General features: G+C 50.0%; 1 protein-coding gene across 4 annotated transcripts in view; it reads right to left on the reverse strand.

Moving 5' to 3' along the window:
• Positions 1-1,554: 1,554 nt before the first annotated feature.
• Positions 1,555-16,340, reverse strand: part of FAM167A (family with sequence similarity 167 member A) — a 37,270-nt gene continuing 22,484 nt past the window's right edge. For 2 of the 4 annotated variants that reach the window (XM_025209505.1, XM_006028153.2), the window contains one exon: positions 4,056-15,228. In XM_025209505.1, coding sequence (XP_025065290.1) covers positions 14,965-15,228 — 264 coding nt within the window. In that variant the 3' untranslated portion in view covers positions 4,056-14,964. The other 2 variants (XR_003095118.1, XR_003095117.1) reach the window with 2 other exon arrangements.

Consider the following 16,340-nt stretch of genomic DNA (forward strand, 5'->3'; position numbering starts at 1 on the left):
AAAGGCCTGGAGCTTGCATCTGATTCACACAGGGGCACCGTGCCTCCAGCTGGCAGAAGTCACTGTAAGTTCAGCTGCCAGGAGGGCCCCAACCCTGAGAGGTGAGGACCACTGGGTTTGGATAGGGATGGACCTGCCTCAGGCAGGGGGTTGGACTAGATGACTTCTGGAGGTCCTTCCAGCCCCACTTCTCTAGGATCCCATTTCTTTAGAAGAAGGAGAGTCAGACACTGGCTTGGGACTTGGGAGAGTTGGTTTCAAGTCCTTCCTCTGCTGTTGAGTCCTGGCGTGCCTTGGGGCAAGTCCCTTTGGGGGGAGCCGTCTCACATCCCCTGTGAGATGCTCCCAACCACCCCCTCCCATGCCAGCAAATGCAGTGATAAAACCACTCCCGAGAATCCCTCTGAAATGACTCTGGGGACCCCAGGGGTCTCTCAAGCACATATCCAGGTTTGGGGCATGGAGAAAGAGTGGGTAGGTATGGTGTACTTGGCTCATTGTTCTTCACTACAGAGATATTAATGACTATTTTTCTTTGCTAATGGTCTGGGTGCTCCACTAATCCAGCTAACCTTGCGTAGGGCAATATTACTGTCTGCTAGCTGCTCCTGGTCTCTCTCCTCCTATTTCACAACTGTGAGTACTCGTTAGCTCATTTCAAAAGCCTAGCTCTACCCGTGGAGACCAGTCTTCAGCAGCAGCTAGGGTTTCAGCTTTAGTTAAGCAGTAAAGGGAGGGTGCATTGGCTGAAGGCTGGCTCTGTGAGAGCACCCTGGGAATACACCAGATGCCTCCTCTTAGCCCCTCTGGGGCTCAGTCCCCTAGGGGCAGAGCAGGGAAGACACCAAAAACCAACAGGGGCTCTGGTGCCCTTGTGCAGGGAGTCGCAGGAACCTCCTGAAGTCAAGTTGCCTGTTCCTGCTTAAGGTAAAAGGCAAGGGAGGACAGCTGCTCTGGGGGAAGAGGCTGCACTGCCTTGGGGGAATAAAACAAGACCCTGATATTATAGAGGAGAGGGAAACGCTTGTTTGCAGCTCAGAAAGTGCAGGCGATCGAACGCTTGCAGCAGCTCAGGAGCGAGGCAAAGAGACCCAGGAGGACGGCAGAGGGGAAGGAGAAGATGCTCCACCCAGGCAGTGATTTGAGAAGGAAAGCAAGCCGGGACTGGGAAGCTGAGCTACGATGGCAGCTCTCAGATCCTTTGGGCAACAGGGCTTCTGCTTCAGGACAACTGTGATTTCCGAGGAATGGCAGAAGACCGAGACTGAGAGCAAAGGGCCTGGAGGACACCGGAGGTCCTCTTTCCAGCCTCACGCCAGACTGGCTGTGCACATCACTTCTTTCTACCTCAGTTTCCCCATCTGTCAAGTGGGTGAGGTGGCCACGTGGAGGAGGCTAACGTGACTGTGCCCTTCATCCCCAAGCTAATCCCAGATTCAAAACCGCACCCCTTTCACTCAGCCACAGATTCGTAAATCAGGAAACGGTATCACGGTGATGCCCTGGCCAAGGTGGTCCAGAAATGATGAGAGAAGGAGACCTGATGAAGAACATTTTGCATTTAAAACTTTATCCCAGCTGTGTAGTGGGTCCAGAAAAAGAGACCACCTAAAGAAATCCTTGCTTCTTGCAACCATCATGAAAGAAACTGTCCTGTATCACGCAACCAGGATCCAACATAAATGCAGTGTATTCACCCCCTTTCCCCCTCCCAATTTGTGTGCACTGGTTTCAATCATAGCATCTCGTAGTAGGGTGTGGAAATAGCACTGTGTTGTCAGTAGTCACCAAATTTATCCCGCAAGCTGCCCTGTTCCCCTTAGAAATCGGCACAGGGGAGGATGCTAAACTAGCCATGTTTCTTCAGAGCTGAGCTGGCTTTCCCCCTGCCTCCCAGGATGATTTCTGCATTTTGCATTAGGGGATAAAATAGATGAGCGGTCCTGACCCCAGGGCCCCACTTCTCTCAGGTGCGTGCCCGAACTGCTGAGCTGCTGCCATGCCCGCCTGCTGCCTCTTGTGCGCATCGTGTGGTCGGATTTATCTTACATTGCAGGCATTGGTGTCTTCAGGACCACCATGTTGGACATAGGTGCCTACATCTCAACTAAATCCCGTTTTGGGTGCACGCATCCTTTCACCCTGCTCTAACCCTGTGCTGGTCCTTCTTTCACCCCCACGGGCTGAAGCCAGAGGCTGTACTTCCTTTGGAGCTAGTTGACATCTCAGTCCCTGTAACATCACCACGCTTGAGAGATGCTTCCCTTTCTGGTACCACTGGCCACTGCTGGGTCCTTATTGCTGCAAGCCCCACTTGCGATAGTAGTGGTAAGTACCACTTGCGGTACCTACGTACTCACCCGCCCAGCCTTGTTTCCCTAGCAAGCAACACACAGGAGCAAGGAAACCCCTAGCCATTGCAAGACTTCATTGCATCCCTGCAGGCCTAATAATATAATGATGGGTGTCAATGCACCACTGCCTCATACCAGGTAAAATCAGAGCGCTTCCTAGGCCTGACTGGGATCTACGGTGCTGCGCAGGTGGAGCATCACTGGAATGAGATGCTTTTCCTCTGTCTGTTTGATCCCTTTGTAACGAAGTTGCTTGCTGGAGCTGACACCAAAGCTCCTTCTCCCTCCAAGAGAATCTGGTTTATTTTTCCAGGGGCAGATCAACAGGTTGCAGGCCATCCCCAGAGGCCTTGGCTGTTGTCTTAGTTTGCAGTCAGTGCTTTCCCTTTCATCCCATTTCATTTCTCTGTTGCATCCCATCCATTCATCCCATTCATTTCTTAGTTTCATCCCATTTCATTTCTTAGTTTGCAGTCAGCTCTTTCCCTTTCCTCCTGGTGCCATCCGGGGGCTGAATGCACGCCTTTCCAGGAGGGTAGAAAATTATTCAGAGCGACAGCGGCATCAAAGATCATTCTCTGCCCAGCAGTGTCTCGACTCTGTCCGACTGCAGTGTTGCACCGAGCTGGCGGCTGCCTTTGGGGACCAAGAAAAGCCCGTTATTTCTATCACTGTGTATTTTTCCTGCAGAACAGATCAGCCCCCACCGAGGTACTGTGCTCACAGACAGCACGTGGGGCTCCTGTGGAAGTCAACAGCAAATCTACAGTGTGTGTTGCTTCTTCCTTCCTTTGGAGCCCCTTCCCCCTCTGTGCAAGTGGCCCAGCCTGATAAATAATTCCTTTTCTTTCCCTGCAGCCTCATGTTTTATTATCAAGAAAACCGATGCTGCAAGAGGGACCTGGATTTGCTGTCTGAAGTAAAATAACCTTCTGGGACTATACAGAGCATATCAACAACCTACCAGGAGGCTTGATCTTGTCGGCTCCTACCCACCGCTGCCCCCTTCTCCAGGTGGCATGCAGTTCTTGCGGTCCTGATAGAAACCAGATCTTATTCAGAGCTCAATGAAGAGGTTGTGCCTGATCTAAGAGCCAGTCTCGCAGTTTGGTAGGGCTGAGTCTCTGTTGACAGAACAGATCGTGCTTGGGATCTGGGAGAACAAGGCGGCAGACAGATTACTGCAAGGGCCAGCCTTAAACGCTGGGCAAAGCAAGGAGAACTGGCTGTGCAGAGGAAGTCGCCCAGTCCAGGTGGAGGTAGCAGAGAACGGACAGTTCCCTGATGCTCTGGACAGAAGAGAGCACCCTAAAATACTACAAGGAAAGGGAACTGGGACAGAAAGGCAAGTATTGCTCAGATGCTGGAGTCTCCCAAAACCAGCACGTGGAGCTGTACCTGCTTTGGACAATGGCACAGGTCAAAGCAATGCCCAGGAGATGGAGAAAGGTCCAACGGTTTAGATCACATTTCAACAGTGCAAGCACTCACTGAAGATGCACAGCAAGGACACAGGGGATGCCGACAACATCCATCGCTCAGAGAAATCCCTCATGGGAGCAGAGGACCCTGGTACAGCAGCAGCTGAATGGAGGATCAGTCTGGAAGCACATGGGACACTTACTGCTTTTTGAAGTTGGACAAAGCACTTTTGGCTAGAACCGGCGCTGATGCCACGGAACAAAACACCTTTGACAGCAGGAGATAAAGAAAGGAAAGTCAAGGTTATCCCTAGGAATGAATCCTATGGATAAAAACAAACTACAGCCATACTAAGTGCAGTTGTGCCCGGAAAAAACAGGACCCAAGGCGTGCGTCTGCACATTCATTAAGCAGCTGCAGTTACTGCGCATTAAATTTAGTACTTGGATAACCAAGTACTAAATCAATGCACAGTAACTTGTGCTACTGTGCAATAGTGTGGGCACATGGGTTTTTTTGGATGTTAACTGTGCAGTAGCCTAATACTACTGCGCAGGAGCGTAATAGCACGGGTTTTGTCCGACCCGCTACTACATAGTATTATTATTATTCGAACTTGCTGCGTGGCTCAGACCCTTGGTTGTTGAGTTTGTCTTGAGAAGGTAGCAAGTTCAAGATTAGGGTGTATGCCTCGGCAGTCAGCTGGGAAATGGGGCCCATGATCTTACGAGGTCCCTTCCAGCCCTAACATCTATGAAATTAGGCTACTGCCTAATAGTATCTTATGTAGACGCACCCAGGATTGAATTGAAAGAGTGCATCAACCAAGGCTGCATTCAGCGGAGGGACAGCAGACCAAGACGACCGAGGAAGGTGTGGAGGCCTAAGAAAACTCAACAAAATGCAGCACCGAACTCAGCCAGCTCACGGCAACTTCCCCTGGCACTGAGGCCGAGGCAACAAGAACTGCTGTATAGACTCATTGGCTCTGGGTATCGTAGCACGAGAAGCACCCTTACTTCTGACTGCAGAAAGAAAAAAGGATCGGGGGTTCCCCTGAACAGAGCTCCCAGGAATTAAATGAATGCACAAAAGGGAAACCTTTGCTGCTGCCTGCAGCGAGAGTGAAGCCCCTGAGTCCTTCTAAGGATCTGGATTATGTCAGTCTGAAAACGGGCCATAGGCTGTGTCCCACTGGCCATTTTGAAGAGGTGTCACAATCCAATGCACCGGCATGGGTTATTATTAGGGGAGCCACATGCTTCTGGGCATTGCACGGGGGGCCTTCCAAGTGAGATCCCCTGCTCCAAGTGTGCGTGGGAGGGGACGGGGGGATGAAGCCAACCTTCTGGCTTCTGCCTGCTGCTGGCACGGAGGAAACTGGATCTGCCTGAGTTTTACAATCAAAGCTGACTGTCTCCATGTTTTGCCGGTGCTTTTTGATGATGTCTTAGCGGGTGGGCTGCCTCTGGGCATGTTGGGCAAGATGCTTTGCGAACTTGGCAGGATTGTTAGACCTGGATTTTGCCCTTGGGGGCTGACAGACATCACCCTGCACCTGGCAGAGATACTACAGGAGGTGTCTGCATGCAGCGTGCAGGCTGCCAAGGCATTCAGCTGGAGAAGAAGGCGGTGAGCTCAGTTGGGGCTGGTTGCTCTGCTAGAAAGAGAAGACAGGAGCGATAACACAGGGCTGGGCCCCATGAGGTGTTGAGATGTGATGGAAGGGTGCCAATGGTCATGAGCCCTCCTGATGTCTAAGTGAGCTAGGAGCACTGCACACCTGCAGAAATGCAGGATCCTTCTGCGTCTCAAGCACCAGGGGCTGGGAGACCCCCAAGAAGCCATTTTTTGCTGCTGTTCTTCATGCCCCGGCTCTGGGATCTGGAGTCAGTGATCTTTGCCAGACCCTAGGACTATAGAGAGCTCTGCATAGCCCTGAGCCAGACTTCTTGGGCATTTATACATGTGCTCTGGGAGGTGGGGGCCAGGGGGGAGGGTGTCTTAATTAAAGCTCTCTGAGCATCATGTGTATCAGCATAGAAATGGGGGTGCTTTAACTGAAGCTTGTCGAACAAGCTTTAGTTCAAGCACCGCCACTACCATTTTTCAGCACGGGGACACTGATACGTGTGACTCTGAAGTCTGCTGGAGTGCAATAATTACCGCGCTCATCGAGTCTGCTCTGACATGTTGTAATTACAGCGTGTCGGAGCAAATGCACATGTATAGGTGCCCTATGTTCTCTCACTGGAGCCGGCAGGAAGAGTCTTCGCTGTTCCCTCCATCTGCTTCTTTGCAGGGGAGGGAAATGAAGCAACGGCCCCTCAGCTGGGCCTGAAGCTTCAGGTTTTTGCTAGGAGGACACAAAAGCACTTCAGCAGCTCTTGATTTTATTTGCTAGCTTTCAGGCACACTCGCCCTTCATCGGGCGTCGGAGAGAGCAGGGACTGTAAAAGTTCTCCTAGGTAGAAATGAAAATCCATGTTTCACACGGGAGCTGAAGGGGTGGTAAAGACTCCTGTTTGGAATAGTTCATTTTGTCCAGGTTAGGCACAGAGAAAGGTTGAAAAAGTCTTTCAAAGGTGTCTGGCAAGCTGGATATAGAAGTACATTTCCTTCAGGTTAGGATGTTTGATATTTCACAGAACGGTAGAAAGATGGAAAGCTCTTCTCGGCAGGCATTTCTTTTGTGGTGAGGTGTCTGTGCCCTGTGAGATGATGCAAATTTGCTCCAACAATGGCAAGATCCTGGCGTTAGCATATCAGGTGGTAAAAATGCTTCCTCCCTGTAAAAATCAGCATTTCTGGTGGTAAACCACTTCCTTCTTGTAAAATTATGAACTTTTCATTTTAAAAAAATGGCTAAAATTGGATATCTTCTAGGTGTCAGGTAGCAAGAAGGTATCAAGAAGGAAGCATTTTACTACCCAAAACCTCCGAGATATTTAGGGGCCTGTATCCCATTGATCTCCATGAGTGTTAGATGCCCAGACAGGAGCTATGGGCCTAGTGACTGGTCATGTCCTGTGCTTTGGTTGTGTGATGCCCAACTTGCAGCTAAAAGAGGCCTGAGAGGCAGAGACTCGAAGCTCAGCACCTCCTGACCCTTTACAGCGTCTCAACCTGGAGTCTCCAAACTATGTCTCCTTTGGAAAATCCTGGCTCATAGCCTCAGCTCAGGAGCCATGAGTTCAGGTTCCTCAGATGCGCTCTCTACAACGGCCTTACCTTAAAAAGCAGATGGAAGTAGCCCTGAGGATGCTGCAACAGGGATTTCAACACAACTGAGTGCCACAAAACTGCGACAGCCCTGTCATCTGGAGACAGGCTGGAGATGCCTGTGTTCTCTGTCTGCCTGTGCCACTGTAGAGCCATTGAACTGCTTTGCAAGGGGATTATGGCAATCAGTTCACTGCTGGTTGTAAATCTCTGCTAAGTGTCATTAATAGCAGATCCTTGTGGGTATTTAGCAGCCTTTCTCCTGGAGCACTTCTCTGCAGTGTTTTCCAGGTAAGTGGCTCAGACAGGAGTCTCAGTCACTTGGCAGACAAGGGTCTTTGGGTCAATCTGATCTCTTTTATTAGACCAACTCAATAGTTGGGAAAAGTTTTCAACTGTTTAGTTGATCTAATAAAAGAGATCAGATTCACCCAAAGAACCTTGTCTGCCTATGTGCTTAGACTAACATGGCTATAACCTACACCTCAGTCCTTTGGGGCATTTCTCTAGATTTCCATTTGAAAGGAAAGGAACCACTCTTGGTTGCACCCCTCCTCCCCGAGGAGAAAGACAGTCATCTCAGGATGCAAAGCCTTTGATGTGGCTCCCGTCATTTGTAAATTCACTGCCTGTTTGAACTGGTCTTGCGAAGCACTCAGTGCCATCAATGCATTGTACAGCAGACCCTCTAGCCCCAACCCGGGGAGCCTCCAAAATCCCAGGAAAGCGTGCCACATTGAGTGTGCCCAGGAGAGCGTGCCACCCTGGAGAGCAGGGTACAAGCTATGAGAAGTTCGGACAACGCGGTGGTATGGATGGATCAGGCATCTGAAGCTGATGTGTGGATCCTCTTCCTGCTGTGTTGCTTTCATAGCTAGATTTCTAGCTAGGTCAGGGTCTTTGGCGGTGATGAGTATTCACAACTCCCACCAAAGTCACTGGGGATTTTGCTGCTCAGCACCTCTGATCACCAGCCCATGTGGGGTCCTCCAAGAGCTCCTGGTTCAGGGAAGGGTCTGAGTTACTGATGCAGGAGGGCATGGATGACAACCCCAGATCTCAGGAGCCTTGAGGGCTGGGGTGGTTTGCAATACAGGCCTCCTTTCCCCACAAGAATGGGCTGAAAAAAGACCCAATGGGGTCTAGCAAAGTCCTTGGAAATGCTCCCCTTGGTATCAGATCAGGGCTTCGCCCCAGACATAACTGGCCTGCAATTTGAGAAGCTGAACCCACATCCCAGTTTTGCAGCCTGGGGCTTGTTCTTGCAGCTTTCAGTACAGCCATGACAGCTCACAAGAGCTCAGTGGTCACGTTTTGCAAGGGCTTATGCTGCCCTGTCAGCCTTAGCAGACTCAGAACTCAGGAATCCCCGGTCTCAGTTTCCAAATGATGGGGTGGTCCCAGTATTTGGGGCCCCAGATGTCCATCTAGCACAAAACCCCATTGGAACAAAAGGGCGGTGACTGCATTTTCAGGCTAGATGAGACGTGCTCCACCTTCTTAGACTGAAGGCGCTCCCTTGTTAGACTCCTTGAAAATCCCCAGCTCTTAGCTGTCAGCCATTTCTCAACTACCGAAAAATAATAGAGCACTTCTCCTGTTGCAAAGAACTCAGCAAGCTCACAGCAGGTGAGCCTGTTTTGGACATTTGAGATTCCTATTTGAAATCGCTGGGTTTATCTTGTGAATCAGGTGCACACTAATACTAATACTGCATACCCCCCACCCTACAACACCCTTAAAAGGATCTCACAGTACCCCAGGGTGCTGCAACATCCTGTTGAGAATCAGCGGTCTAGATCTTCAAGCCACTGTCTGGGCCTTTGCACAGGATTTGGGCAGGCAGGCAGCGTGTAACTGTGCGCTTTGGGTTCGGCTCCAAATCGCAATCAGCTTTCCTAGAAATGGAGTGGCAGCAATACAGGTCCGAGAATATTGCAGGGCCCTCTTTTCTGCGTGCTGCCCCTTTACGGTCTGCAGCAGGCAGCTGCCGTTCTGCACCCAGGTGCAACGCAGCATGTTACAGAGAGGAGAGATGCAACCTGTGCTCTCCCCAGGGGATTTTACTCTGGTTCTTTCTCTCTGTGTCCCCCTTATCTCATATGACATCTAATTAGTGTATAGCCCCTCTCTGTGAAGTGCAAACACAAGAGCAAAGGGGAGGCTGACACGGAGAGCCTGTTGTTCCTCAACCAGCAGCGCATGACGTGCGGCACACCTTTATAGGAGGCTAATTGTCGATCGAGTGAGGGAGTGGCAACTTTCCATCTCCATTGTTCAGCCTTTTCTGGTCACACGAGACTGTAATTTTTGTAATGACATCTTTATTGACTCTCACTTGGTTCAGTGGTAAGATAGAAACAAGAAGTGAAACCACAAAAATACAAATCACTCATTGATCATGTAATAGCACTTGGTATTGCCAAAATGGTAGGGCATGAGACACTTCCCTCGGGGGACAATCAAACCCTTTGCGGATGCTGGACTGGGTCTGCAGGTCACAACGATGGGGACTGGCTAACCCAGGGGATCTCTGTAGTGCAACGGAGAGAGTGAGACATGCAGCCGTGCTGGGAGTTGTAATCCAGCTCCCTCCAGTAATGCCTTCTGGTCCTCTCTAGGGTGCACAGAGGACCAGGACCCTTATCCCTAATACAATCTTCCACTTTATGTTCCTAGAGACTAATTCCAGAGACCGAACCTGCTGCTATAGCCATCTTACTTTTGTCTTCATTGTGGGCTCAGCACCAAGGGGGTCCTTCTGTCAGTGCTGGTTAAACTGCTTCTGCCCCTGGGGACTTGCATGGAAGTTTGCAATGACCTTAATGCATGTGGTTTTGCTTCCCGTAGGTTTGCTGCAGGTTTGAGAGCCCTCAAGTCTAAACTCAGCGTTTTTTCCTGGCTTTGGAGCTAGGAGAGGCTATTTGAAACCAGACGCTGCCTGGCTCAGCAAAGCCACAGATAGAGTTGGGGGGAAGTGTTCAGGCTCATTTTGGCTAAAAAATGTGATTTTGGTTTGACTAGAACTATACATTTCAGGGTCAGGATTCCTGCGTAGGTGCAGGCGGTTGAACCAGATGACACCCAAGGGCCTTATTGTTACAGGAACTTGGGTAGAAAATTCACCCAGAAGAAAGGGAACAAAAATCTACAAGAAGATGAAATCATCCTGACTTATTCCTTGGCAGAACACAGGGCTGAGGCCCAAAGTTGGCAAAATTTATTTGGAAAATATAAAAGTTCTATCAAAGAACCCCACCAAATACCTTTCCTTTTCGGTCAAGTCACATTTTTACCCGCCAAATAAATAGTATTGAGTTTTTTTTAGTTTGGCTAAAATTGTAAAAGTTTTTTTTATTATTTGAAACACAACCTGATTTGTAATTATTAGGATTTTATCCAGGCTGTCGCCAAGCTGAAGGATCATGAGTCTAATCAGAAAGCAGGTCTAGAACATACCCTGTATTTTGTCTGTGGGACAGGACCTGAAGTTGAGGGAGCTGGATGAGTTTTCTGGGAATTGAACCAGATGCTGCTTGATCGGTGATGGTGCAACCGGGCCCCAGCGCTCTATGCCACAAACACTTGGCAGTACTCGTCCTTGCAGCGTGACTCTCTCTCCCTGTCTACTACCTTGGACCCCTCCTTGTAAGAGAGCAAAGGCACCAGCTGAGACTGGAGACATTTCCTTTGCGCCAGCTCCAAGCTGGGTAAGCTGGCATAGCACCATCTCGTTATCTCCAGTCCTTCTACGGGCCCCATCACAGCGATGCTGAGCATCTCGCAACCTGTGATCCCCTCTGGGAGATAGGGAAGTGCAATCATCTTTACCGTACAGATGTTGGAGCTGAGGCAAAGATGCTACCAAGGCCCAGCCTAAGGACCCGCGGCGAGGATAGGAACTGACCCCCCGTTTCCTCTAGGCCTGTCTTAGCGCTCCAAACTCTCAGTCGTTTTCCCCCGGTTGAGGATCTGGCGTTTTGTCAGCTAAATCCACCCTCCGCCCCCCAACTTTAAAGTGTCTGACCCCACTTTTGATTCTGCTGGTGAGTAACAGAAACAAACAAATAAGAACAACGGCGACGTACCTTTGGGGTCATTTTCTCCACATCTGCAGAAGACAATATTTCAACCCAAAGTTTTACCCTGTTTTGTCCCCTGTCCTCAAGGCCATCTAGTGGAGAGGCTGCTGGTGAGGCCTTTTGGCTGTCGTGGCAGTGAGCACGGTCACAAAAAAACCCTCAAACCCTAGACAGATTAGACTAGAAATGGCGTGGATCACTCTTGTGCATCCCCGAAGTAGCGAGGGGTGGTCCACACGACGTATAGCAGCCTACTGCTGCTGCCTGCTAATGGAGAAGTGTCTCTTGCTCAAGTTGTGGAGTTCAATGCTTTGGTGTGAAAGAAAGTGTGGTCCTTGCTGCTGAAGTGCTGGGAGGCTCTTATCTTTGCAGTGAGAGGTTTGCTCGTTTGTCTGATAGGAATTGGTTGGGAAGTCCCTCGGAGTCCATCGCTGTCTCTCCCGGGGAAGGAGCAGCTTTTGAGGCTTGCGCCATGTATGTCATGTAACGGGAGGCCAGGTGCAGTCATCAGCACTGACATCCTTCTCTACTGGAAAAAGCAGTGCCTTTTGCCTAACAGCTAGAAATCCCAACCCATCTCCTAGCCAGTAAACACAGCAATATCTTTCTCAACCCCTGGCAATTGAAATCGTGAACCACAGCTACGATGACTTCACCCTTATTGTGCTGACTTCAACTTTTTACAGCCACCGAGTGAGTCATTAACGGTACAGAAGCAAGACTCGGCTTACCGCCATCTTAAAAATGCAGTTTTTTGGGATAAACTCGGTCTGTACTCACTTAGCCATTCACTATGGGATGGCTGCAAGCTAGCCCACTTGTTTTCCTGGAAGCTTTTTATTTTTTTTCCAGTCAAAAAAGGCATTGAAATGATATTATTTAATGAAAAAAAAGCATTTAAATCAAATGAAAAAAATTCTTGTTCATTGACATCTTCTGGTGTTTGCTAAAACTTGGTTTTCAGTAAAAAAAAACAACCTGTTTTGCTCCCCACCTTGAAAATATTGCTAAAACCCAACAATTGGAGGCAGGCTGAGTTTTTTTTACCAAACCCCCCCCCGAAGATCCTAACTAAAAATAGTTTACGGGAATTTTTTTTTTTCTTTTTTAAAAGAACTTTAAAAAAAAATCCGGGAACAAAAAAGTATTTGGTATTTTTGACCCCTGGAAAACAAATGTTCGCTTTTGATTATAGGATCCGGACTCAGCATTTCTACCTTCATCCCACCGATGTCCATGGAACTGCTTGCATGTCTAAGTGCGAGGGTTATCCGATCTGCTCCAAGTCTGAAGTCACATTGGAACAGGCTACTGGAAGGGCTACTGGGATGGGAGCCTGTCTTATGAGAGGAGGCCAAAGCAGCTTGGCTTCTTTAAGCCTAGCAAAACAAAGGCCAAGAGGACATTATTGCCCCCTCGAATATATGAGGCGATAAGCACCAAGGGGGAAGATCTCTAAGCTGAAGGACAGCGTTGGCACAAATGAAAATGGGTACAAGCTGGCCATCAATGAATTTAGGTTGACCATTACACAAAGGTTTCTACGCACCGGAGGAAGGAGGTCATGGAGCCGTGCAACCAAAACATCGAACCATGGAGCTTGCACAGCACCATTGCCGACAACAGCCGGGTTTGGACTTGATGTCCTAGGCAAGTGGTTCTCAACCTTTTTGGACTCGAGGCACCCCTCACTGCACTGGTGGCCCCCTCCATAATGTTGGGAATTGAGTGGCACCCAATTTCAAAAACAAATGTATATGGTACAGGGCTTACCTCCTTACACAGGGGCTGGGCAGTAAGGGTCAGGGATTGTCCAGGCAGGGACAAGCCTGAGTCGGGCTTATTCGCTTAGCTAATCTGCTTACCATCTCACACTTTGCAAAGGATCTGGCAGCCCCCTAGGGTGCCCTGGCATCCTGGTTGAGAATCACTATCCTAGGAGCTCCCTCGCAGTCCTGTATCCTCTGTTCTTCTGCTCCTATACATGCTAATGGTCCAATATCCAACAGCACCGCAGAGCAGAGCACTGCGTCATCGCTACAGGTCACCGCAGCATCACTCCTGTGGATCTATCATTCCCCACGGTGGTCCCGGAGGACGTGGTAAGAGGTCCGCCGGTTGTACCGTCTCCCCTTCCAACCCGACGTTTGATTATAAGGCTCCATGGTGGTCTGCGAGACATGTTGAGGGCTGCCCATGCTGTGTTGGTCCAAAGAAGTTGGAAATCACTGGGTTATATATTTGAATGAAGGATGAATTTAAGAATGGCCACCAGCTCATGCAAGACCCCCCTCCTCAACCAGACAGCATGACAGGAGGGCTGCATGCATGAAGGGTGGCTGGCTTGCTGCAAGGGGGTTTGGTTCCTTCTTGAGCCGTTTCTTCCCATTCCCACTGTTTCCTGTTACATGGTAGTAACATCTTGGATCTATTAAAGCCCTAATCATCCAAGAGCAGAAGCCCAGCCACGACCTTGTCTTTTCTTTTCTCAGTCTTAGTGGACTCTGATTGTCTTATATACAATACAGAATTTGCAATCAAAGGCACGAATGTGCTGGTGCCTCTGCCCTCTGCTATCCACCAGAAGACCTCTCTCCTAGCTGATGTGCAACAGGTTGATAGGGGAAGCCGATCTGGTAAGTAGCTGAGGACAATGCTGGTTTGGTGCAATGCGTAGGGACCGATGGGTGGCACCTGTCTGTCTAGGGAGAAGGGAGGGTGCTGACACACAGGGCCATATTCAATGAGGACTAAGATGGGACAGAAATGGGGCTAGCCAACCATCTTGACATACACAACAGGCACTGCCTGGCAGTAAGCGGTCTCTCTCTGCGAGCACACGTTCACTACACATCAGAAACGACTTTGCACTGGCTCTCCGTAGCAGCGCATCTCACCTTGTTTTTCCAGTCCTTCCTGGTTACTCTAATCCCTATAGTAATCCCTGCTTCATCCTTGAGCTGGCTTCTTCTCTGGATATTCCCACACTGATGCTCCACTATCTTCTGCTGACGGTAGCTGAGGCTGTGGAGCTCTCCCCCCATCCAGCAGAATTGCACCGGGTTGAGTATTCGGACCATCACAGGAGTGAAATATGTCTCCCTTTGCCTCTTATGGTGGTCCGGGGATAATTGCCTCTTACAGCTGCGGGTCAGGAACATTTTACTGCCTTGATCGTAGTGCACGGGCCGTTGCTGCCCACTCCAAATGGCTGTATCAGCCTGGAGCATGCCGTACGAGAAGGGAAGATGTAACGGGCTTTGCTGCAGCGCATGGAGCCACTTATGCACATAGTCTAAGCAAGCCCGGCCTCTCTGCCTTTCATCTGGGGGGTCACGCATGACAGAAATCCATTATTCCTCAGGCCAGTGGGAGCCCTCCCACTGGAAATCAGCTTCCTAAGTAGGAGAGCAATACTAGACCCTCGACAGAGCAGCTGCATTTATTTTTTAAAGGTGGAGCTGGGTGGACAAAAAGGATCAGAAAAGGCATTTGGGCTCTGGCCTGGCTGCACTCCTCACCTCCGCTGTGACTGATGAGTAGCTGAGATGCTGAACCATCTCTTGGTGCCCTGCAGATCACTCTGGAGATGCTGACATGGCACCGAGGCCTCGTGGGATTTTGCTTCCTACAGGGCATGCTTACTGCATGTGCTTGACTCAGATGCCCTTCCCGGTTCCAGCGTCTCTAATTCCCCAGGTAATCTGCCAGCTTCTCCGTGCCTTCTCAAGACTGGGGCCTAGTTGCTTTGCCCCAAGAGCAGATGGGGGGTTCCTCTCCATTTTTTTTCCCTCCCCACTGCTCCCTCTTTGCACCTGGCCGATGGGTGGAGAGACCCCTGTCCTCCATCCCTCCGACCAGTGCTCCTGCCTCCCCCCCCGACCCTAACACAGCGAGAACCTGCGGGAATTGATGTTCATCTTGGTGACCCCGATGAGCTTCAGGGGCGTGGACAGACTGAAGGAGGTCACGAGCGGGAAATCGCAGAAGAGGTCGGAGAGCTCGTCCCTCTCCTCCAGCTCGTAGGTGGCATCGTTGAGCATGCGCTGGTGCAGGTGGCAGGTCTGCTCGATCTTCAGCTTGTTGATGTCGCTCCGCAGGCGCATGAGCTGCCTTGCCAGCTGCTGGTCCTGGAGACGCATTTCTGTCTGAAACACAGAGGCGGGGGGGGGGCGTGGTATCAGTGCATGCACGCACACAACACGCTTCCACCGACACCAGCTACTGCCGGTGTCCGGCGAAGACGCACAGCCAGGTCTTATCATACAAGCATTGAAAATTAAGGTTTGGATGGTACCTCAGGAGGTCACATCTAGTCCAACCCCCTGCTCCAAGCAGGACCAGCCCCAACTCCATCATCCCAGCCAAGGCTTTGTCTATGCAGGTCTTAAAAACCTCCAAGGATGGAGACTCCACTACCTCTCTGGGTTACCTGTTGCAGTGCTTTCCTGCCCTCCTAGTAGAAAGCCCTCTAATATCTAACCTCAACTTCTCTTTCTGCAGCTTGAGCCCATTGCTCCTTGTTCTGTCGTCTGCCACCACTGAGAACAGTCCAGCTCCATCCTCTTTGGATCCTCCCTTCAGGGAGTTGAAGGCTGCTATTAAATCCCCACTCAGTCTTCTCTACATTAAATAAGCCCATTTCCCTTCACCTCTCCACATAAGTCATGTGCTCCAGCACCCTAACCATTTTCATTGCCCTCCACTGGAGTCTCTCCAACTTGTCCACATCCTTTCTGTAGTGGAGGGTCCCAAACTGGACACAGGACTCCAGATGTGGCCTCCCCAGTGCCTAATAGAGGGGGAAAACCATTTCCCTTGATCTGCTGGCAACACTCCTACTAATGCAGCCCAGTATGGCCCAGTTTTCTGGGGCAGCTGCCTGCAGTAGATACTATTATAGTGCCTTGCAACTAGGTAAAAAAGAGCCAGAAACAGTCCCTGATCAACTGGTTTCTCTGGGATGACTTTATCATATTTTCTTACCTAGAACACACACTTTTCCCAAAAACCAGCTGTTGCATGCATTAGCTGCAAGACATATGATAAGAGCTGTTTCAGCCAGTTACTGGGTAAAAGTGATGGGGACTCAGGAGGAGCAAAATACTGAGCAGGCTCAGCTCCCCAGCTGCTGCTACTCCGATACTTACTACAGGGAAAAATCTTTTTGTCTTCATTCAGCCTTTTGAAAAACAAGGTGTGCCTTTTATTCAGGGGCAGGTTGTAGGTGAGAAAATCTGGTAATTATAGCTACAGGTAC

This window comes from Alligator sinensis, unplaced genomic scaffold (genome assembly GCF_000455745.1).
Source record: "Alligator sinensis unplaced genomic scaffold, ASM45574v1 scaffold393_1, whole genome shotgun sequence".
In the NCBI taxonomy this organism is placed as follows: Eukaryota; Metazoa; Chordata; order Crocodylia; family Alligatoridae; genus Alligator; species Alligator sinensis.